Below are 24251 nucleotides of genomic sequence, written 5' to 3'. Positions count from 1 at the left end.
GCTGGCCAGTGCAGCAACTATTCTTCATGCTGTACAAGTGAGGGCCCAGCCTTAGGGGCTGGGTAATGGGCAAGATATTGGCCAAGACAAGGGGCAGGGAAACAAGCTGTGTACAATTTTGAATTTTCAGGAACAGCCAAGATTAGAAATTTTTTGAGGCAGGCCCTGTTTATGTTGGGGTTGTGTGTCTCTGCAGTGAAGAAAGCACAGAATAAACCCCTGTAACAGTGACGCAGAACAAAGGAGAATGGTTGGATGGACAATCTGATCCTACATATAGAGTAATCAAATTAGCCCACTGAATATTGGGGACATGTAATGCAGAGGGAAGACCTTTTAGTTATAACACCTGGTGATTAACTGTGTCCTCGTACTTTCTGTGTTGTGAAGGGAAATAAGAAAACCAACAAAACCCAACTCAAAATTGAGTGGAAATTAAAGAAACAAAGCACTTTCAAACTAGCTTTTGAAAACATCTACTTACTAGACATTGTCAAATTCTAGAGACCATGGTGTGTTGCCTACCCTTTAAAAGGAGAGGGAAGGAATCCTGTAGCCATGGATGCGCAACTGCCAGACATGTGCAAATTTATAGAATGTTCAGCTGTCTGTCACAGTGCTGGAATGCAAGCGCATCACAAAGCAGAATAGCATGAGGGCAAACAGATCGCTGTGGACGCCAGGACTGCAGGTCGCTACTTGGTATGTCTTGTAGTTTAACCCCAGCTGGCAACTAAGCTCCACACAGCCGCTCGCTCACTCCCTCCTGGTGGGATGGGGAGGGAATCGGAAGGGTAAAAGTAAGAAAACTTGTGGGTTGAGATAAAGACAGTTTACTAGGTAAAGCAAAAGCCGCTCATGCAAGCAAAGCAAAGCAAGGAATTCATTCACTGGTTCCCATTGACAGGCAGGTGCTCAGCCATCTCCAGCAAAGCAGGGCTCCATCATGCGTAATGGTGACTTGAGAAGACAAAACACCATCACTCTGAACATCCCCCTCTTTCTTATCTTCGCCCTAGTTTATATGCTGAGTGTGATGCCATTGGTGTGGGATATTCCTGTGGTCAGTTGGGGTCAGCTGTACCAGCTGTGTCCCCTCCAAACTTCTTGTGCGCTCCCAGCCTTGTGCTCTTCTTGTGCTCACTGGTGGGGTGGAGTGAGAAGCAGAAAAGGCCTTGACTCTGTTAAGCACTGCTCAGCAATAGTGAAAACATCCCTGAATTATCAACACAGGTTTCAGCACAAAACCAAAACACAGCCCCATACTAGCTACTATAAAAAAAATTAATTCTATCCCAGCCAAAACCATCACAGTGTGTTAGTCTTCTATGGAGAAGGGGTGTCTGTTTTTTCCTCTCCATATCAAATGCAAAATCAAACACAAAAAGGAAACCTACAGAGGGTGGAAGCAAGGACAGGTAGCCTGGGAGGAATACAGAGGAACTGTCCAAGCAGCCAGGGATCAGGTTAGGAAGGCCAAAGCCCTGATAGAATTAAATCTGGCCAGAGACATCAAGGACAACAAGAAAAGCTTCTCTAAATACCTTGGTGATAAAAGGAAGACTAGGGAAAATGTGGGCCCTCTTTGGAAGGAAATGGGACACCTGGTTCCCATGGATACGGAGAGGGCAGAGGTACACAGCGACAGTTTTGCCTCAGTCTTCAGTGGCAAGGGCTGCAGCCACACTGCCCAAGTCAAAAAAGGCAAAGGTGGAGACTGGGAGAATGAATAACTGCCCACTGTAGGAGGAGATCAGGTTTGAGACCATCTAAGGAACCTGAAGGTGCACAGGTCCATGGGATCTGATGAGATGCATCTATGGGTCGTGAGGGAACTGTCAGATGAAGTGGCCAACCTACAGGGCAGATGACGAGGGGTTTTTTATAAGGGAGTATAGTGATAGGACAAGGGGTGATGATTTTAAACTGAAAGAGGATAGATTTGGATTAGCTGTGAGAAGAAATTCTTTACTGAGAGGGTGGTGAGACACTGGAACAGGTTGCCCAGAGAAGCTGTGGCTGCCCCCTCCCTGGCAGTGTTCAAGGCCAGGTTGGACGAGGCTTTGAGCAGCCTGGTCTAGTGGAAGGTGTCCCTGCCCGTGGCAGGGCAGGGTTGGAACTGGGTGATCTTTAAGGTCCCTTCTAACCCAAACCATTCTATGACTCTACGATTCTGTATTGCAAATTTGAGTAATTTGTACTGTCCTTCTTTTAAAGCTAAGTACCACACCCCGGTTGCTGTCTACTGTGGGAGCATTCCCAAATTCAAACCCAGATACATAGCTCTGCGAGGCGGAAGCATTGATTCAAACTTGCAGTTTTGTGGCAGCAAGTGGACCACTGAAGAAGAAGGTGAGGATGGAAAGGGGTTGAATGTGCATAGGTGTCCTCAGCCAAATGAAAAAAAAAGCTGATTTCAGAGAGAAATGTTCATTGGAAGTCAGTCCTCATGTGCTGACTCTGTGTCAGAGTAGGTGGCTGACAGAGAGCTGCAGATGATCTTGCCCTCCTCCAGTGGTGTGCATGGCATCACATCTCTCTACTAGTTCATTATGCTTTCTCCTTTATCAACAGTAGCCAGATCACGGTGTACAGTACAGAGACTGTGGCCCAACTGGCCGTGAATCAGGCATGGTAATGAGATGTGAGTTCTGTTTCTATTCTTGCTATTGATGTATGGTCTCGCCGTAGGTAAATTCCCAGTTCTTCCTCTGCTTACCCCTCAGATGCTGTAGAAATGCTGGCATGGTCTGCCTGCTTGCTGAGATGTCTTTATGCTTTCCAGAAATATCAGTAGCACTGAGTGGGTCTTTACTGGTAGTCTTCACAGAAGCCAAGTCCTGAAATGGGAAATTTTTTTTCCCTCTTACCAGTGGGGCCTTCAACCTCTCTCTCCTGGCTTGCTAACTCAATGCTGTTCAGAAGAATTAAACTGATGCTAGTTTTATGAAAAATACAAATAAACTGATCTTCTGAATGATTAAAAAAGCCCCTGAATGCCTCACTCATTAGATGGGTTGATTGTAAAGGTGTGAGGTCAGCTCTAACTCACTTCTCTTTTACCTGATCTACAGCTTCTTTTCAGTCCATATTAACAACCGAGATGAAAGAGAAGCCTAATTTATGGGATGGGGAACATCCGTACCCAAGGGCCATTCCTTCCCTGGATGGCTGGATGAAGGCTAGTTTGGACATCCTCAGTACTGGGGATGGTGGTGATCTCTCCCACCATTCTCACCGACCCTTGACCCAGCAACTCCAAGAGAGGGAGGTGAGCAGTGCTGCCCGAAAAACTGTTCCGATCAAGGACAAGCTGAAGATGAGGAGGATGTCTGAGGATCTCTTAGCCTCACATAGAGGTAAGGCGGGAGCCTGCCCACTCTCTTGTGGGAAGAAGGGTCTTTTCCCAGCCTAGAGAGCTAGCTGCCATTCCCACTGAACAGTTCTCCCCTGCATGTGCCCCCCTGAAATAACCTGCCCTGCTCTCAGTTCCCTGTGTAGCCCTCCTGTTGCTGTAGGAGTGCATAACTGGGGGGCAGGGAGAGGAGTGGGAGGTTGTGTGTGCAGGTGACATTCAGGGTAAGCACAGGTCCGTGGGCTCCCTGTTGTCTAACAGGTGTTTCTCTGATGGCTCTGTGGAAGTGGGTAAGTGTTGTCCACTGGCCTGCTTCAAGTGGCTGCCAGCATGAGCATGTTTCCCTGTGCAGTTATTTAGAAGTTTCCAAGAAATCTGTCCAATGAAATATCTAGCGGTGAGTGCTTTATGTTTGCAGTGCTGTTTCTATTACACTTTGTGTCTCTACTTTGCAGGCCTGACTAACGGCAGTGACCCTGGGGGGGTTCCCCTGAAGCCACTAGTTTCCACGTCAGCTTCCCAGAGGTTCCTGGCAACCTCCAAGCCCCTGCCTCCCATCCAGAACAGCCTTCCTCCCTCTGAGCTCAGCAGTATGAGCAACGGAGAGCAGGAGCATGGGGAAAATGGCACAGGCTGTGACGACAGTGATGGGGATAACAAGAAGCTGACGTCAGAGGCAAAAGGAGCTCAAGTAAGGAAACCAAGCCAAATCACATGTGGTGCCTCCTCAGTTTATTGCCCGTAGGCAGAGCTCTGAGATCTTCTTTCCCTGTGGTGCGAGTCCAGGGAAGCAGCTGATCCAAGGAAGAGCTCAGCTGGACGTTGTGCTGCAAGATGTCTTTGCAACATGCATACCACAGACTTCATGTCCTCAGTGTACATCAATAGGAGAAGAGGTGTCTAAATAGTTTCTGTGCTCTCTGGTGGCTCCTGCTGTGTTTTATGACTGAGAAAACTCCAGCAACCAGTTGGAGCAACTAAATGTGTCTAATCTGGTCAAGCATATCCTTCTACAGTTAGTAAAATACAGGCGTCTGTGACACCAGTGCAGACACACCAGTGTCCTGGTGGCTTTTTAATTCAGCTCTGTCTGGTTTAGATAGAAAAAGGTATCATTGCTGGAGCAGGCAGTCCTGTAAACTCAACTTGAGGTTGTCTCAGCTTTTGAGTTGTACAGTCATGTTCTCCTGCGCAGTTATCTCTAACAATATTTCTGGAGTTCAGGGGCTTCTGTGCAGCTTCATCCTCCCCCATGGGTCTGCCCATGGGTAAGTGATGGAAACTGGCAATTCTGGCCATGGGGAATGAAGTCCAGACCCCATCCACTCGATTGCCTTTGCAGGAGGGGCAGAAGCTGCAGCTGATTTGGTTTTGCCGTGGTGGACAGGAGAAGGCAGATGAATAACAGCTTTTGTGAACAGGATAACCAATAAAAGGCTATAGTGTACTTTATTTCAGTCTTACAGATACAGGGGCAAATGTATGCTTGACATTAACTCTGTTGGTTTCACTGGAGTTTGAACAGGTCTTGATCTGGCTCTTTAGCTGTGACAAGAATGATGGGATACTAAGAAAGGGTGTGTGTCTGCCCCCGCTCCCTCCATCCCCCTTCCTAGCCATGTCATTGGGGAGCCTGAAGTAATTTCAGCAGGCAGAGAGACCTTACGCAGAACAGCAGGGTAGGGAGCTCTGCTGAACTTCGTAAATGACAGTGAGCCTGAGATGATGAATTGTGTGGGAGCTGGAGAGCACTGAGCATCCAGAAAGCACATTAGCATCTGGGCTGAAGGCTGGTGGGGGACTGTAGGAAGGGTAGAAGCAGACAAAAATTAGGGGCTTGAGAAAAGCAGGTTTTGACAGCATGCAAAATGACTTTGTGGGGACTTGGCCAGAGTTCAGTAATGGCTGGTAGGCGCTTCAGGGACTGTGAGAGGACAGTGATCTAAACCCGTTCCTGTACCCTCAGAAAGGCTAACAGAGGCAATGGCACCCTAGAACATCCTTATGCCAAGCAGATGGATGCCAGGTGGTAATGCAGCCACTACCAGAGAGGTGAGAGAGGGGAAGAGAGTTGGCAACAGTGTGGGACACAGTCTCTCCCTCACCACTTCCCTTTCCATTGCCCATTCTAGGCCAAGCTACTCCATCCGCTTGACTTTTCCTGCCAAGTCCTAGCTGAGAGCATGGCTAAACTTCTTGTGGCATCAGAGGGGGAAGGTTGGATGCTCAAGCTGAGCACTGTGTTCTTCTATTTCCAGGCTTCCCTGCTGCCCTTGTATTGCAACGGTGGGGATAGGAAGAAGTCACTGGGATTGGCTTTGATTCCCCCTATCCCCAAGACTGCAAAACCATCTGATGAGGCTCCTGGCAGAAGCGCAGTGCCTCCCCCAAGCTCTCCGCACCTGGTTTTCCAAAAGGCCCTGGAAATGAGGTAAGCCAAGGTGTCTGCTTCTCCAATATGCCATTCACCTTGCACTTCTTGTCTCATGAGGTTATTTTGCTCAGTCAGCTCTCCAATATATTTAGGCAAACTTCTGTGCATTCACCATTTTGTGTGTCTGTGATGATCCAGCACAATATCAAAACTGACATCATACACTCTAAGAGTGGTGGTGGGGAGGAGGAGGCAAGACTTAAGAGAACCTTAAAAGCAGGTCCTCTGCTGAACTCTGATACCGATTCATCCTGTAATCTTTGTGGTGCCATTTGGCAACTGTATTGCATAGATCTGAATACAGCATCTGGTTTTGTGTGTGATCTTTCTGTACCTGCAAGAGTATGTTAGGGCAAGTATTGGCTGTTGTATAGCTGTCTGCAAATTCAGATGCTGCTTCTGTAAGTGTCAGTTGTAGCTTCTCTGTGTCTGGGTCTTCACTGTGAAATGAGAGCCCGGATAAATCTTGGTTTATCTCCAATAAATAAGGAGACATAGAAATATAGTTCCATGCTTCAGCATGACTTTTAAAATGCAATCTGAATATACTTACCTCCCAGTTGAGCGGGAAAAACCCTTTTTCTTCTTGGAAGAGCAGGGAGGTGTAATATTATTCTAAGGAGACAGCAGTGGTATTACCATGTATAGCAAGATACTGTCATCAGCTGAAGTCATGACCGGGCAAAGTTAGGCTTCTGCAGCAGAGTAAAGGCAGCCGGCTTAACCTCTCTTGCTGAGTCAGAAAGGACGTATGTAACAGTGAGAGCCACTTAGCTCCAAAAGGAGAGACAGCAGAATTAGATAGAATTGGCCCAAACTGAAGAATGACTTCTGTGTTTCAACTAGAGCTTGATGAGCTCTGTGTGACTCCAGCAACCGAAAGTTTAATAACAATTAATCAGCTTTGCATATTCTTGGGTTTATGAGTTGCATGTCCTCCTTCATCAGGACGACCACGCTAAGAAAGTTTGCCGCCTTTAACGCTACCCCTCCTTCTCTTTCTATCTCCTCATATATTCTTTTATTGATTTTCTTAAGGCCAAGATCAGGCAGCAGAATTGAAGAGAAGACCGTTAAATTTCAAGGTAGGTACAGGGCATGGCTGTCCTAAAATGACCATAGGAGTCCTGACCCATGGGTGGCACTGTGAAAGTTTGGTTGAATACCATCTTGTCACTTTTTTCAATTCCTTCATATGCTCAGATGGCTCCCCCAGAACCCAGTCACTGGGAAATGTGCTCTGGTGATTCAGTGAAAATGACTCCAGCATGGGGTTATGAATGGCAGGAGCTGGAGCGGGTACCTTGAGGCCCTGGAAATGCACAGCAGGAAAAGAAAACATCCCTGCACAGTCTCTAATGTCACAAAGATTAGAGAAAAACAAGGCATTTCACATGAAATGAGAAATGTTCCCACTCCTTCCTCCTACACTTGAAGGAGAAAACCTTCCCTTGGTGCAGTTTCTGAACCAAGGTCTTTGAGATATGAGGTAGATTAATCAACATTGCCTATTTTTGCTCTGGGAGAAATAGTGGAACCTTGCGTGATAGGAAGTCCTTGTGAATTTTCCATTTACAGAGAAAGAGACTTAAAAAAGGATCCAGCCTATGCAGGATCTGAGCTTTCCGTCCTCTTAAAGCACAAGCCTAAATTAAATGCTGAGTAATGAACTGAGGTTTCCTTTGTGCAACTCATGTGCCTCAAGCCACATCTGCTAGTTTTATGATTACCAATCTCTTCCCCTACTCTATCTGCATATGTCAGTATTGCAAACTGAGGCTGCGGTAGGAGATGCCTACTGGCTTCTCTCCCCTCCCCGCCTCACATTATCACTAGCGATAAGAGTTCTGCAAGGCAAAATGCAGTGTCTGGTGGATCTGTGTCAGCCAGTACTTGTAAGCTGAAAACCTCAGTGACACCGTTGCTGTTCCTTTGTCATCTGTGGGTTTGTAGCAATAGGAAAGATGAGAATTTAACAAATAATTTTGCTGATGTGAAAAAAGGGATAAGATCCACTGGTCCCTGAGCTCAGTGTTAGTTCTGCCAAATACTGGGCACGCCCCATAGGAATGATTCCTTTATTGCTGATATGCAGCTAGGAAGCTGAGTACAACTAGGGAGAATTATTGCTGAGTAAGTAAGGTGACATTTTTGCTGGATACATTCTGGACTAGAAATGAGCTATATCATGAAACCATTTTTCTCTCTTCTTATTGACCTGACCATTCTGCAGGGATAAAACCTCCCGATTTAAGAAAGTTATTCCTTTTTTACTGCTTGGCTATCACATGATTTTATCATCTGTGAAGCCATGTAAGGAATGATTAGTTCTCTGAGTTTTAACAGCAGTGTTGGAAAGTATTTCAGAATGAGCTGCATTGTGCTATTCCCATTAAGAAAATCAGCCTTTAGTCAGGCTGCCTGGAAGGTGGGCTGATCTGCTACATTTTAGAATGAAACTCCTTGGGGAAAACAAATTCTCTAGCTTCAAGAACACAATTCTGGTTTTGGTAACACTCTAGCAATCCTAAGCTTTTCTTTAAATGCCCTCTAAAATATTCCAGCAAAGAAGAGGGAATGTTGATTCTTCCTCTCTACAAAGGCATATAGCTATTAAAAAACAGGGGTAACTGGGAAAATGAGGATGTTTACTAAAATCAAAATGGATAGGAACAGATAAGAACCCTTTTGTCAAGAGCAATCTCCATCTTTTTGCTCTTCTTTGTGAAGCAAAGCTGCTCACCAGAAGCCAAGGGCTGAGGCCTGTATCATGCAGTAGTTCTGAGTCTGATGGCCAACAAAGTAATGTCATTTCTGCTGCCAGTGCACCATGGTAGTACCCCATCTCTTTGGAGAGGTTACATGTACCTTGCTGTTCTCACACACAATCTATATCCATGTCTTATCAGAGCTCCAGACTCTGGAACCCATCCTGCCTGTTCTCCAGCATCGTGTTGATGGTGGCCTGAAGTCTTCTGGACATTTATGTGAAACTGTGTTGTCCCCGTTAACAGGCCCCCCACTCAGGCAGATCAAGGAGGTGGATCATCTCATGAACCCTTCCCTTCTGAGTGATGACGACTTGAAGTACAACAATGGAAGGGTAAGGGCTAAGGACAGGGGTGAGCAGCCTTCCTCTTCAGTGACTGCTCAGTGCTTAGCACAAAATGTCACTGAAAATCAGTATCTTCCCCTCTTGGGGAGCAGCTTCTCCTGGGAATACATTTGACAGCTACAGAGCAATTGCTTGAGTATTTTCACTGGTGCAGAAGTCACTGGTTGAGACATGGTGGTAAAGTTACATGAGAAGTATTCTTTATGTACGAAGGCCAATTTAGAGCAGATCTGAACGGCAGAGCAAGTTACACATCAGTGAACATGTGCAAAGTGCATGCTCGGAAGCACCGAAGCAAAGATTATAATGTTGAGTGTAATAAGCAAGGCTGCAAACTAAAATGGAAGAGCTTGCTTTTTCTTGGTTACCTTCTTGCTGTATCTCGCAGCTCTCTCATTCTCATTTTTGTATTCATTAAGACCAATGTTTCTCCAACTTGTTTTCACATGACTCCGTTTTTGGACTCATGTTCTCAGAGAGCGTTTGAGTCCGTGAGAAGCAGCTGCGATTACTGTCTGTGAGTGTTAAGAAACAGCAAATTACCTCTCACTGCTGGTTATTGCAGATGGTTTTTATTCCCCGGCCCTGGCCTGTAGGAACTGAACTGCCTGTTCACTGGTAACGTGAGCTCTTCATATGTCTGGAAGCACTCCTCTGACGCTCTTGGTTCAAGCAGGGCTTCCTGACATAGATTGAGAAACAGTACCTTGGGCCAGTGGAAGGTTATGGCACTGAAGTGTTATACATCACTGGGTGTAACTGTATGCCAAGGTGAGGACAGGAGAAATTCTTCTGAAACTATGGGGATGTATATGGAGCTGCATTAAAGACTATGACACTCTACCACCGTGTTCCTGATGAGGTGTTTTATATGGTTCGTGTATCAATCTTTATGCTCCATGATGTATTTTCATTGCAACTAGATCCATGTTACCTTGTCCAAGTCAGTTCAAAAGAAAATAGACGAGAAGCGAATGAGACAGATGGAGATTTTGCGTAGAGAGAGGGAGAAAGAGAGAGAAAAGGAGAAGTCCTTGCAGCTTCCTACACAGAGTGTTGACCCTGGGGATACAGCCAAAGAAAGTAAGTGGTTACTATAGTTGTGGGCCTTTTTGTTCACTTGCTTGCTCTTTAAATAGTGTTGCAAATGTCTATGAAATCACACTGGAAGGCTGTTACAGTTGCATCTGAGTGAAAGTTAGAATAGGATTTATTTCCATTTTCCAAAGAAAAATACAGAGGCATGAAGCATCTTGCCCATGGCCCACACTGAGGCAGTCACAGAATATCACCTTCCCCCCTTCTCCTATCTTTCAGACTAGATAATTCTGTATTGCAAACTACATCGGGGCTTCAGACTCTCTGAGTCTAGCCTCCGGGAAAGGTGAATGGGTGAGTCCAAAAGAATGCTTTTCAACCAAGGTGCACACCAAGGTGGAAGAAACAAATTATTTCTAATTAAACCACAAACGATCTTGATCACATGATAGGACAGATTATGCTGCTCACACCACTCCCTGCTGAGGATCTCACGTTGCAGAGCTGCGCTGGAGCCCTTAGGCAGTGCTTATGTCTTACCCCCATGAGCCAGCAGTGTTACTGACTTCATCACAGCTGGTGGGCTCTGATTGGACTGCTGCATGTGCTACCATGAGTGCAGCAGCAGGGAACTTAAGAGTCAGCACTCAGCCCAAGGGCATTGGACGAGGTTCCCTGCTCTTTTTCTTGCTATTATTTTGTATACTGGTGAGGAGTGCTGAGGTGGGAGCCCCAGAAATGTAACTTCCCTATCCAGCCTCTGAAACAGGAAAGCAAAAGAAAAGCAGTACTGAGTTTTCCTCATTTCTTAGGGAAAGCATCACTGCATTCGCTTTTAAACGAGGGTAGATTTAGACTAGATATTTTTACAATAAGGGTGATGAAACACCGGAACAGGTTGCCCAGAGAAGCTGTCGATGCCCCATCATTGGAGGCATTCAGTGTCACGTTGCATGGGGCTCTGAGCAACCTGATCTTGTTGCTCATTGCAGGGGGATTGGACTAGATGACCTCTAAGGATCCCTTCCAACCCACACGATTCCATCATTCTATGATCACTGTCCCACTTTAGTGTGCAACTGTTATGCTGGGAGTTGTTTGGGACAACAAAGGGATGTTTCCCAGCTCCAGCAAGAGTTCTAGACCTTTCCCAGCCCACAGCTGTCACTCTCCACTTTACAAGGTCCTTTTCGGTCTCTGCAGGCTTTGGCCCACCGCCTGTCAATGGGACAGATTTCATGTCTCCCAGCACGAGCAACGCACACGGAGAGCGCGCTGGTACTGCCTTGAGGAAGCGGGTCAACGGGCCGCCACTTCCCAGCATCCCTGTCATCAGCCAGGGTGACAGCTTCCCGCGCAAATCCTCAGGTGAGGACAAGGAGCACAAACTACCTCATTCTTTAACCACAGGTAGGATCTTAGGTCCAAAGACTGTTCTGAGGATTGACAGCAAACCTACTTTGGATCCATTCCAGCTTAGTGATACTGGAGCAGTTGGTGCTTACAGATCCGTTGGAAAGTTGAGCTGAATGAAGTAGTGGTAAAGCCTTAAGCTCTAGCTTCTGTCCATACCAAAATATAACACTGCTGCCGGGAGGCAGCTGTAACTGCAGGGCTGAGCTCCGGTGCAGCCTGGCAAGGTGCTCACTGTGCACATACATGTACCACTGTGATCAGTTAGCCACTCACCATCTTGGCCCTCTGCCTGTGCTGCTGTCTGGCTCTCCAGCCAGCTTTTCTGCTGTCACAGCAAGGGTTGTCTCTGCATGGAAGTTAGTGACTTGGTACAATCCTGTTGTTGGACCTACAAGTGCCTAACGGCTTCTAGGCTCTCCCATCCTACCGCCTGCCACGCAAGCTGGGAAGAAGCAGTGCCTCTTCTGTCCCCCCACCCAAATACGGTGGCTGTGTGTAGCAGACAACATACAGGAGAGGCTGTCCGGTCGTCCCAGGCTTCTTGCTACGTGCAGTAAATATACAGCAGATAGTGAGTCTGCAGTGATTCTTGTCTCTCCTTTGTGGGTAGCCTACCTTGTGTTATGATCCTGAGTAGCATGAGTTAAGAAAAAGGGAGCTAGGAATGATACTTTGAATGTTCTTTTCTAGTGATGCTACTCTGCTTTTCAAAATGGACCAGAACTATCCTGACGTGGCTCTCCATTCATATTGAATATAGTTGTGTATATCTACATACTTGTGCAGTGACATCACTGATGTCATTGACAGGGATATTGGTGACACCCAAATTAGGCCCCACCTGAATAGTTTTGATTTTACAGTTTCTCCATCCTCTGTACTTTGTAGAACATGCAAGGTAGCATAAAAACCCTACAGAGTCCATAGCAGTTCATCTAGATTCTGTGCAATATTTATACTCAATACTTTTAGACAGCTCAGGTGTTTTCATTTACACTTTAGAAAATGAGCTTTTGAGTGCAAGACATGAAATTTTTGACCTGTGGTGCTTCTGATGACAAATAGGTTTCATAACAAATGCATTTGTCATCTGAATTTTCTTATACCTTGTATATTTATCATCAAGAGAATGTGTTTGCCAACAATTTGCATTTATATTTACATATTTTTATTCTCAGTTCACATTTGGAAGGCTTTTTTGTCACAACTATCTCGACTAGAAATTGCATTTTTCCACAAGAGAAAGCTTAGGCACTGCAGTTTGCAAACAAGTACATTTGATAACAAATAAATTTCACCTCAGCATCTTCGAAATACAGCTAGTGGGTACCTCTGAAATAGTAAATATTCATAACACTTGGAAAATAGCAAAATCCATAAACTACTACTTTCCCAACAGTATGCTAAAATGTACGTGCAATCAGCTGCCTTCTGTCTAGAATATTTGAAGTAAATGGAAACAGAGGCACTGTCAGATTTAGAGGGTCAGGTATCACTGTTGCCTGGTGGTTGCTCCTTGGGGTTTCGCCCGAGCCCAACAGGATTCAGTTGTTCAGGCTTGGTGCTCACTGAGGGCATCTGGAGATGCTTCCTCGGAAAGTTACAGCGTGTCTCTGTTCCCAGTGCTCCAGGTTACAGGGAGGTGATAGAGGGAGGTATGTGCACATCTCAGGAGCTTACTCCCAGGGTAGCAAGTTTCACTGGGCAGCAGTGGCTCCCAGTGAGCATGACCTCTGTGGCACTATGAATCTGCAGGCTGGCTGTGGTACCTCTATGGACTTGGGAGCTGGCTCTGTGTGTGCAATTTTCAGGATTAAACAAGGAGCTGGTGCCCAGCTGGGGGTGACTGGGAGATGGTTGGGTGCTGGGGAAAGCAATGAGCCAGACAGCAGGGAAGTCTCTGAACCAATGCCAGTTTGCACCCGTTTGTAGTCTTGGCTGGGAGACTGGCTTGCGGTCTGCTCGGTGGCGGGGTGCCTTGCCTTGGGGTATGCGATGCTGATGTCTGACCCTCTCCTTACAGCAAACTCGCTGCTGGCCAATGATCTGGACTTCCTGGAGTGTGGGGACACCTGGGAAGCCAGACCCGTCCCTAAGCCACAGCAGGAGCTGCTCAAAGCACTCACAGGGCTCAGCAGCGACAATTGGTAAGATAGACCCCTGTTCACTCTTTCTCCCTCTCAGTGTAAAGCTAAACTGGAAAGGTTTTTTCCTAGTGCCTCTGAGCCCAGATGTCCAAAGGGAACTGGTGAAACTACTCCAAAGCAGTCACAGTATGAAGGTGCGAGAGCAGCCTTTTACTTGCCTTGGTCCTAATAGCAGTGCTACAGCTGCAGCAGGTCCATGCTGTTTCCTAGCTTTGCCTTCTGGTCCACGTAACTGCAAACAAAATCTTCAGGGAAGAGGGAAAGTTATGGAACAATGTGATTTGCTGGCTGAAGCCAGAAGCAGGACAGAAGTGGTCTTGAGTTTAGAGTCTTGGGGGCCTCAGGTCACTGGCCCAGGTGGGACTGAGTAAGGATTTATCTCTGGTCCTGTTGTTGGCAGCAGCAGCAGGAGATGGGGCTTGCCTGTGACCTCCTGCATGTGAGTCCCAGGAGTGCTTACAGGGAGTTCCTATTTCTGGGGATGAACTTAGATGTGGTGCAGAGTTGCTCAGCCTGTCATTTCTTCTGAAGACCTCATGGCAGAAGACAAGGCAAAAGAAAAAACAATCCTTTCAGAATCTTGCACTTTAAGAATTCAACTTCTGCCTTCTCACTGCTTAATATGGGCCAAAGATGTTTTGTTGACAATCACAGTGTGTCCTGAAATCAGACGTAGACAGGAGGAGGCTCTACAAATTTCAGATAGTATTGGTTGTCTTTTTGATTTCTGGGTCAGCACACACTAGGGCTCCATTCATACTGGGATAACCATGAACAATCTTCCACGGTTGCTTTGTTTTGCCCCTCTCCCCTTTCTCTTCCCTGTTCCTGTGTGGTGACCTGTGAGGTACAGAGAGCTGCTGCAGGTGTGGGGGGTCTGGGTTACACTCAGGGACCCCAGTGGGGATGGGTTCCCAGTCCTTGCCTGCAGCCCTGGTGAACCAGTGACTGCATCACGTGCCTTCATGCAGCTCAGGTCTTTCACAAAGGAAGTGCTGAAAGAGGTGGGTTTTTACGACTTTTAAATAACATGTTGCTGTTGTGGGTGTTATTTTAAGCAGGGAAAATCCAGCATTTTGGCTCTTCTTGCCCAGGTGTGCAATCTTTTAGGACATACTGCCTTTTTTTTGTGGGATGGGATGGGGTGGGGCAGGTGTGTGTGTACGGCGTGTGGACTAGATTGCAGAGTGCAGACTCATCTCTGGAGTGGCAGTGCAGACTCTCACTCCTGAACTGCCCTCTGGGGATGGCGGAGAGGGAAAATGCCCCAGTAACAGCCAGATGGGACTGTATCTCAGGGACGGGGTACAGGGAGGGTGCAAGCAGCAGAAACACGGCGTAGTCTGCCAGCTTCTAGGAAGCAGCAACATCGGGACTTCATGTGCCAGGGATTTCAGAAAGGCTGTCTTGTTTAACGGTCACAAATTAACCCATCCCCTCTGAAAGCATCTATTTGCCTTTTGGATTTATGTGTGCTTTTGACTGCCACAGCATCCTGTGGCAACGAGTTCCACGACTGAATTAAGTGCTGTATGAGAAGCACCTCCCTTTGTTTGTTTGAGCTGACACTCTGGTAATTTCAGAGGGTGCTGCCTAGTTCTTGGGTGGTGAGAAAAATCAATCTTTTTGGTAATTGCCTTTCAGGGAGCAGAAGGCAAAGGGACTCTTCAGCATCAGATGCCTGGCTGTCTGCCACTCAGAAGTCCTTCTTTCTAAGCTTCATGCTGTTTCCTTGGCAGTTACCAAAGAGGTGAGAATGTTGTGTTCAGTTGCGTCCCTTGTACCTTGTACATGGGTTGTAGAGTAGATATGTGCTTGTTCATCTACATGTGTGCTCAGTGTCTGCCTTCATTACTCATTTTTCTAATAGTTATGTCACCTATCTCTATGATCTGTCTGTACATACAGCTATATCCACTGGACATCTGTCTCTCTCCTCTTTGAGCTATGCCATATACAAATGCAGAATCTGAGACACTGATCAGGTGATTTGCAACAGCCCAGGTCTCTGCCCAAGCTGTAATTAAACACGGCAGCTTTTGCCTCCCAGCTTCCTCCCACTGCCTCCTCCTCAGCATCCTGGGGGATTGACTGCAGGTATTTATTTTCCAGTGTTTCCTGATATCTGTATTTTAGAAGTGGTCCTGAGGCCAGAGAAGAAGTTGCTATCAGAGTAAGCGTGTTTCTGTGCTTGTGGTCTTCTGCGCTTACCATGCTCTTATGTTCCAGCTGTACACAGCAAGAAGTCTTGTTGCTTCCTGGGACCTTTGTCTAGGGGAACATATTTTCTTTACAAGGTGATTCTTACATTTCCCTTCATGACTTGCCCAGGTGAACAACCTCCGCTCGAAGGTGTCTCAATTTGCCATCAGCACTCTTGGAGAGCTCTTCAGGACCATGAAGAAGCACATGGACCATGAGGTGGATGGGATTGCTCAGGTCTTGCTCCAGAGGATGGGGGACTCCAGCAAGTTCATTCAGAAAGCAGCCGACCAATCCCTGGATATCATGGTGAAGAGTGTGACTGCTGCACGAGCAATGACTGCTCTCATGGCTAGTGGAGTCCAGTATGTTGTTCTTCTCTTAGTGATATCCTTCCCCTTAAATTGTGTGGGCAGAGGGAAGGGATGGGAGGCAGAAGGGGAAGGGATGGGAGGCAGAAGGGGAATGATTGGAGGGAAGGGTCCTTTCTCCTGCATCTTCTGTGAACTCAGCACTTAGATTCTCTGATCAACCTTGCTCCTTCCTTCTTGACATCTACTTCTGTCCTACTACAGCCTATTTTTCCTCAGTCAACACTGCCTAGACGTGGTGAATGATGGGGAAGTGAAAGTCCCTGCAAAGGGTGGTGACGTAGCCTGTGGCTTTGTGGGAAGAGGGACAGTGGCAATTCCAGCAGTGAGCGCCCTTTGATATTTCACAACGCTAACCACAGAGGCACTGGGAAAACCCATGCATCATCATTATGCAATTAACTTGAGAAATGAGGAGGCTAATTGCTGGGACACGGAGCAGATCAGGGAGAACCTGCTGGGTGCGGCACAGTTTGCACAGCAGGCGCAGCTCCTGATGAGAGGAGTCTGTCTGACTGTGGTGCCCTTAGAGCTCCACTTTCTATACAGATTCACGCTGCATGTTCGCCTTGAGATGGTGAGTCACTTTACAGGCGCCTTCACAGGCCGACTCCCATGGGACAGCTGAAGCAAATGCTGCTTTAAAATATTCGTGCTGTGCTTGATAGTTTCAGACACGCACCCTCTAGAAAGGACAACCTGGCTAAAATGACTGCTATCCTTTTGAAAAGGGTAGAACACTCAAATGTACCTCTTGCCAAGCCTGAAAGAACAAACTGGCTGCATTGCTGGATATTCTGCAGCTTCATACCCCACAGGGTTTTCAGCCCCATTTTTTTTTTTTCAAGGGTCTTCAGATTTTGGAGATAAACAGGTGGAATAAGCTTCAATCCTGCTGCAGCTCTGTCTGTGTAGTGGGAGCCCTCTGACGAGTCAGCATGAATTATCTTTCATTTCCCTCTTTGTCAGAGTTAATTTGGGAAAAGAAATTGAGTATCAGATAGTCCAGGGAGATTGAATTCCTCCCTCTTCCTTGCAGGTAGTCCCTCTGTACGATGCCAATTTTGGTTTTATCTGAGGACAGGATCTTCTACAGGTGGCTAAAAGTGCAGGGAGAACAGACGGCTCCTTCCCCCAGCAATGAGGGGGAGCATGCTATGGCTGAGGCCTGTGCTTCTGGCCCTCCTTTTTCCTCTGCTCCACTGTCTGTTCTCTTGTTTCCAGGCACTGCAACGTCTTGGTGCGGAGGTGTGCGGCCAAACACCTACTGACTGCGGTGGAGCGAATTGGAGCTGGGAAGCTCCTGTCGGGTGCACGTGACAGGACTGAGCTGCTGGTGTGCACAGTGGTGAGGTTTGCTCAGGACTGTCACCCGGACACAAGGTGATGATCTTCATTTCACCTCCTAAAATATGAAAACTGTTTGATATCTGTCAGGAAATGACTGTACTGGATAAGATGAGGTTGTCCAGCAAGGAGGACCATTGCCAAATTCCTGTGACTTGAATGATTCTTTATGCAGATCAGCTGAGCTCAGATTACTCAGTCAAACAATTTTGCTTGGTCTTATGTGCACAATGCAAAGCTGAAGCGTTGGCTGATGTTCATCACTGAAGGACCCCAAGCATTTATTTCTGATAAGGTTAAGACTGTCCTAGAAAAATTCCAGCTGTCTTTAACCAACGTATTCAGTCTTTCTACCCCCTTTCTGCAGATTTAGTTACCGATGATAGTCACAAATTGTTCTTGCCAATCATTGTATGATGTTGTCATCTTGTGGCTGAATGACCTCCAAATTTCTTCTTTAAGATAGGTGTAGTTTCATAGTAGCAAAACCAAACCAAAAATCCCTATTTTGATTATTAAATTCCCATTAATAGATGGCAAGAACACATGAGCAACCAGTTGCCTGTGTGCATACATGTAGTATAGAATAATAAATAGTAAGCATGAGGTGATTTGCCCTGGCTTTTCTGCCAGTTAAAGGAAGATAAATTACAATTTCAGAGTGAAATTGAATTTTCCTGTTGCCCTGTGTTCTCCTCTTTCCTCTTGTGGTCAGCTGGCAGCATTGTGCAGTGACTCCAAGTGAAGGCAAATAATCTCTCTTTGCTGAATAGGTAATAACCTTCTCATGAAGGTATTGCACAATGATGAATTTAAAATACCAGCTTATTCTCTTAACACGTTTCCTTTGTTTATTCCCAAGGGAGAAAAGACAGTAATAGTCTGTATTCATTTCTCTCTTTCCTGTGTTAGGTCTTATGGTCGGAAGATGCTGACTGTATTGATGAGTCATAAAAATTTTGATACGTATTTGAAACAGTCTGTCCCCTCACGTGACTTGATAGATGTTATGACAAGACTTAAGCAGAAAGTAAGTGCTTGGCAGGAGAAATGTCTCCTTTATGTAAGTGCTGACATCGCTAATATGAGATTAAATGTACCTAATCTAAATATACCAATCTCACTCTTCTTCCACTGAATCATTTTGCTCCTGGGAATGAACTGTTGATCCTCAGCCTGTTTATCTGCAGACAGTGAAGGAAGTAGTATCATTAGAAATAAAGTGGGTGTATTTTGAATATCAGCCACAAACAGGAAAGGGAAGTAGGAGAAAATGGTTTTACCTTCAAGCATAAAAAACCCAACACTACACCCTCCCCAAATGAAGCAAGGCAGTGAGAATAGTGCTTCTGATAAGCTAATAGAGTCTTAGCAACAAAGAAGTAGTAGTGCCAAGAAAATTTCCAAATATACAAAAGATGCACAAGGCAATCACAGTTAGTACATCTATTGTCTGTATTCTGGCAACACTGCCCTGCTGTCACGCACTGTGGAGCTGGAAGAAGCTTTGTGAATTCAGCATCCAGTGGAAAATCAACCCTTTTTTTCCCATTCCTCTCCATTCACATTCAAGAAAGGAATGTGCCTTTGTGCAGGAACAGGGAGAGTGAGTGAGAACCAAATCCACTTGCAACGCAATGGGCCACCCTCCAGACAGTCCAAAAGTTTCTCGCTATTCCCTTTAAGGATGCTTGTTCCCCACCAGTTCGCATTATTCCCATTTGTGCTCAAGACTAATGAATTCAGGATTTTACACGGCTGCCCATTATGGTAGCACCAAAGCCTTGGGTTATTGAAAACAAATAGTAGACGTCACTGAATCTCTGACCTGTCTCCCTGTCTAAGTTATGAAGTGTTTTCCTAAGGCTTTCTTGGTAGCAGTGGTCCTGGTTATAACTTGTGTTTTAAACAAGTAATTTCTTGTTTTATCTTCTATAAATTCATGGGTTTTTATATATATGTAGGGCGGAGAAGACCATAAATGTGACCTTCCATCTGTGAAGGCCCCCAGGAAGTCTAGGAAGAGCAGCTTGATGACGGCCCAGCAAAACCTGTCTTCTAATGAAAGGTACTGAGCACTTGTGTTATATCTGACAAAGCACATGACAAGCTTTACATGTCTCTTCCTCAGTAAAATCTGGTGGAGAGGAGCTGTGCCAGAGATTGCTTCCTTGCCCTACAAATCTTTGTCCCAATCCAGTGTCAGGGGAGGTTTCGATATGATCCCAAGAGTGAGATTAAGACACAAACGAGGTCACATGCTGTACACCCAAACCATTTCTATTAGTGAAGAGTGGTAGCGATAGGACAGAATGGAAGGAAAAGACAGAAATCAGGCAAGCATCTGGAATAGAGCTGCAAGAATAGTCACCACCGTGTACCCAGCGGTGTCCCGTTGGTCCTCAGTCTTCAGTTCTTCGGTGGTGGGTGCGCACGCAGCAGAGTTTTCTGTTGCCTTTGAAGTTCATCGTCTCAGATGATTAGCATATCTGCCCACCTTTAGTTTTTCCTCTGGTCCCACAGGTTTTTGCTGACTTTATGCTTCATGGGCATGAAATGCTCGCCTCTTATCAGTCCGTTAGCAATGCATGCATGGTGTCTGGCGTAAACAATAGAGTCACAAATGGCTACAGGATGGAGTCAGTGATAAACATTTGGTGTCTCCCCCTTTGAGGCTTATGTAAGGAGTTTGACAATGCAACTGCAAGGGAGTGGGGGGTGCATCCTTCGATACACTCCTGCTTCCTTGGGTGACGTTCCTTAGACTAATCCAAAGGCCGCAGCTTGTCCTTGAGGTTTGCACAGACTCAAGCAAGCTTTGAGACAGTCATTTGACATTTCAGAGTCTCACAATCTTCTAGGATAAAAAATGTCTACTTCTGCATTAGGCTGAACACAAGTTGTCTGGCTTTCCACAAAAAGTGAGAGAGAGGAAGAGACAGCCACTGATTGCAGCTCAGAAGATCCAATGCAGTGGCCAGCACAGTGTTGTGGAGGCTGTGAGAGGGTCACGTCTGTCCTCTTTGACTTGGGACAAGTAATTTCAATCAGGCTGTTCTTACCTGAGTGGAGTCTTTTTTAGATGGGTGGTTTCATGAGAAGTCCCAGTCTAGAACAAAGATGCCATTCCCCAAAGTAGCACTTTCCATGCATGTGGCTTGCCTTGGCTGAATCATGGCTTTGTGACCCTCAAACAGTACCAGCAAGACAATTCCTGAGTAGTTCTGGTCAAAAGACATCTCAACGTGGACTTTTTCTGTAGCTATTCATGTCATTCAGACCCATTACTAGTTGTCTGGTGGACAGCATGTTTTTTTCCCCTGTGCTGCAATCAGCATTCAAGATAGGAATGTGGTACTTGCTGTCTGCCCATGCCAGAGGGAGATCTACTTGTACCTGTTCTCCTCTGATAACAGAGTGGATTTATTTAGCTCTGTTGCGCTCAGTGGTGGCAGGAAGGTGACCACATGCCTCACTAGCATAGTTGGGACCTCCCCATGCTCATGTCAGAGAGAGGTTGATCCAAGAGAATTGTTCCCACTGGGTTTGTTAAGCTCTGGATACAGTACCTGGGGAAGCAATAATGTGAGCGCAGTGGTGGGATGTCTGGCTTCTATTTTTATCTCTGTGTTGTGGTTTAACCCCAACTAAGCCCCACACAGCCATCTGCTCACTCCCCCCCAGGTGGGATGGGGAAGAGAATCAGAAGGTTAAAAGAGAAAACTTGTGAGTTGGGATACAGACAGTTTAGTAGGTAAAGCAAAAGCCGCACGTGCAAGCAAAGAAAAAAAAGGAATTCATTCACTGGTTCCCATCGACAGGCAGGTGCTCAGCCATCCCCAGCAAAGCAGGGCTCCATCATGTGTAACAGTTACTTGGGAAGACAAAACACCATCACTTCAAACGTCCCCTCCTTCCTCCTTCTTCCCACTGGCTTATATGCTGAGCGTGATGCCATATGGTGTGGGACATCCCTGTGGTCAGTTGGGGTCGGCTGTCCCAGCTGTGTCCCCTCCGCACTTCTTGTGTACCCCCAGCCTGCTCTCTGGCAGGGTGGGGTGAGAAGCAGAAAAGGCCTTGACTCTGTGTAAGCACTGCTCAGCAATAGCGAAAACATCCCTGAATTATCAACACTGGTTTCAGCACAAATCCAAAACACAGCCCCATACTAGCTACTATAAAAAAAATTAATTCTATCCCAGCCAAACCCAGCACGTACTCTTACTGATCCTCTGGATCCTTTCAGATATGGCCCTTAATCTCTCAGGGCAGGATTCATCTGTTCAGATGCATCTGAGCTGTTTATCCAGATTCCCATACCTGTTGTAGAGAGACTTCTCCAGAGTAACTAATTTCCTTATAATACAGACACCTCCCATAAGATGAGGCATTTAAACTTTGAAGTAGTGCCTATTTTTCCCCACAAAGGGATGCTAGACGAGTACCTGGGAAGACATCTGAAGACAAATGAGATGAATCCCATCCTCGGTGCCTTGGTTTCTCTGAGTAAGCACTAGCAATAATGTTACTTGCAGATTACCTCCCGTAATGATTGTCATGAGATCAAGTTGTTTTTCAGGTCAGGATGTAGCTGAGATCACATCATTAGGAGGTCTTCTTGAGATATTTTCCTCACAAAAAACTGAAGATATTATCAAAAGGTCTTCCCTTGTGTTTGTTTTTCAGTTTGAAGTCTGACTTGATGTACTCAGTTTACCCCATCAGACAGTAGGTCGCACGTCTCTTCGGGCTGTGGAAGAAGCTGACCAGCTCAATGAGCTTTGCAATCTCCTGACAGCCAAGGACTTTCAGGCACGAAGGGAGGGAGTGGTGCTCCTCCTAGATCACTGCAAAAGCAGCCCCCAGTTCGTCTCCACTAACATTTTCCAGGTATGTAGAGCCTCTCTATTGCTCCTTTCCTGTTAGCTCCCTTCCCAAGCCTGTACCAGTAAAGTTAACTCAGTGTGTCTTGGCACTACATGTTGCTTGGGACAGGCTGGTCCCTTCTTACCCAGAATAATTTAATTCAACTCCAGGCTTCAGGGCAAGGAATTTCAGTCCAGATGGCAGGTGCCTATTGGTGCTGTTCATGAGATGATGACAGAATGTACTGTTGCTGTAGCTTCTGCTGTCTCCTACAACCAGTTAGATTGAAATAAAGGAAATCCAGCCTCTGAAAGCTTGGCAATTATTCTCTAGAACTAAAATGGGTTGGGATGGGAGATAGAACTATCAGGGTGGGTTGATTTAAAAAAAAAAAAATATTTGTTTTTAAAGGATGCTCCTGTAAACTTTATCTTGTCTTGTGCAGACACAACTCTGCCTATTGAGTTCTGTCCTCATCCCTTTCCTGCTTGGGATTGTTATTCTTCCTGGGGGTCCTTTTTTCTCTTTGGAAAGAGGAGGAAAATGGCTAGAGACAGATCTTCTCTTCCTTCTTCTCCTAGCAGCTGCTTTTTTCCCCTTTTTCAGGAAATGGTGCCTGATAATGTGGCTGCCAAGGGACTGAACCTGCTCTAATGAGAACTGCACAGCCCATTAAATTTCAGAAGTCTACCTGTTAGCTAGGCAAATGGTCTGGATCCTGAAGAGTTCATCAGAGCCCTGCACTCCTCCAGATGCAGGTTCTGAGACAGGTAAAACAAAACTGGGATCTCATCCAGCCACAGTTTTGGCAAAATCAAAACTATCCTCAGTACTTGAGACAATTTTATAGAAAACTGGGCATCAGAAATACCTGGTTTCATACCTCTATACCAAAGATACTATTTTGCATTATTAAAATGGGATTAATTTAGTGATTTATAGGTAAAGAGAAACACCACATGAACTATCCTGTCCCCACCCAAACCTCTTAATAAAAGATGAAAATCTTTTCAACCAGCATGAGGTTGTGCAACCACTACAGGAGAACAATGAAATCGTGCTGGCAAGCGCTGACCTGACAGAAAGGATTACATTCCTCTTTTGCATTGCTGGGTACTTGTTTCTACATCCTTTCTTGAAACAAAGACTTTCATGTCGTTTGTTTTCTTAACAGATTTTTGATGTTTTTGTCCTGAGACTTCAGGATTGCAACAAGAAAGTGAACCAGCAGGCGCTGGAGGTGCTGGCTTTGATAATACCCGTGCTCAAAGATGCCTTACACCCAGTGCTATTCTCTCTGGTATCAGCAGTCATCGACAACCTGAACTCCAAGCACTCGGGGATTTATGCTGCAGCTGTGAAAGCACTGGAAGCAGCCATTGCTCACCTAGGTAAGGCTGACCTCTGACATTGGCTCTCCTCAACTGCAGCTTTCTCCACCTTGGAGTTAAGTGAACACTGAGTCTGTTGATAGCTGTTGTCATCTGTGGAAGTATCCAGCTGCTGCAAGATGATTATGAAGTCCTGCCTGCATTCTCTCTATCCCAATCTGTTGTACGATGTTGTGATGTGCGGCTGAATGGATGCTGCTTATCACCTGGATCATGTGTCTGATTATTAATTCAGTAGAGAGGACATTATAGGGATTATTTTAAGTTCCTGCCAGAAGAGCTTGAGGGAAGTGACTAACATCAGTCATGATTATTTTTCTCCCTTCCTCCTGGGAAACTGCATGCATTTTGTTTTTATTGAATTGAATTTCTATGATGTGCTTTCTATTAAGTTTATATCCACGAAAACAAGATGAAAGGAATGTGCTTTTTCCTTGGAACGCATGGTGGGAAGGGTGGTGGAGGTTCTTTGCTCTTGCTGGACTTTGTTCCACACCGTGGCAGTGGCAGCTCTCCTGAGCAGATGCGTCTGGCCCCTGCTGACCTCAATATGAAAAGTTTTGAACTCA

At 46.0% G+C, this 24251-nt stretch overlaps 1 protein-coding gene across 1 annotated transcript in view; it reads left to right on the top strand.

The window, feature by feature from the left end:
* Positions 1-23827, top strand: part of LOC141941347 (TOG array regulator of axonemal microtubules protein 2-like) — a 33338-nt gene extending 9511 nt beyond the window's left edge. Inside the window, 17 exon segments of the mRNA XM_074863907.1 lie at positions 2218-2352; positions 3075-3359; positions 3811-4046; positions 5614-5786; positions 6828-6874; positions 8699-8892; positions 9828-9987; positions 11146-11310; positions 13382-13505; positions 15150-15255; positions 15837-16072; positions 17303-17461; positions 18338-18455; positions 19390-19493; positions 22112-22154; positions 22157-22315; positions 23466-23827. Coding sequence (XP_074720008.1) covers positions 2218-2352; positions 3075-3359; positions 3811-4046; positions 5614-5786; positions 6828-6874; positions 8699-8892; positions 9828-9987; positions 11146-11310; positions 13382-13505; positions 15150-15255; positions 15837-16072; positions 17303-17461; positions 18338-18455; positions 19390-19493; positions 22112-22154; positions 22157-22315; positions 23466-23699 — 2678 coding nt within the window. The 3' untranslated portion in view covers positions 23700-23827.
* The last annotated feature ends 424 nt before the right edge of the window (positions 23828-24251 follow it).

Source organism: Strix uralensis, chromosome 3 (genome assembly GCF_047716275.1).
Source record: "Strix uralensis isolate ZFMK-TIS-50842 chromosome 3, bStrUra1, whole genome shotgun sequence".
In the NCBI taxonomy this organism is placed as follows: Eukaryota; Metazoa; Chordata; class Aves; order Strigiformes; family Strigidae; genus Strix; species Strix uralensis.
Note: the sequence above shows the minus strand (reverse complement) of the source record. Positions and strands in the feature narration are given on the sequence as shown.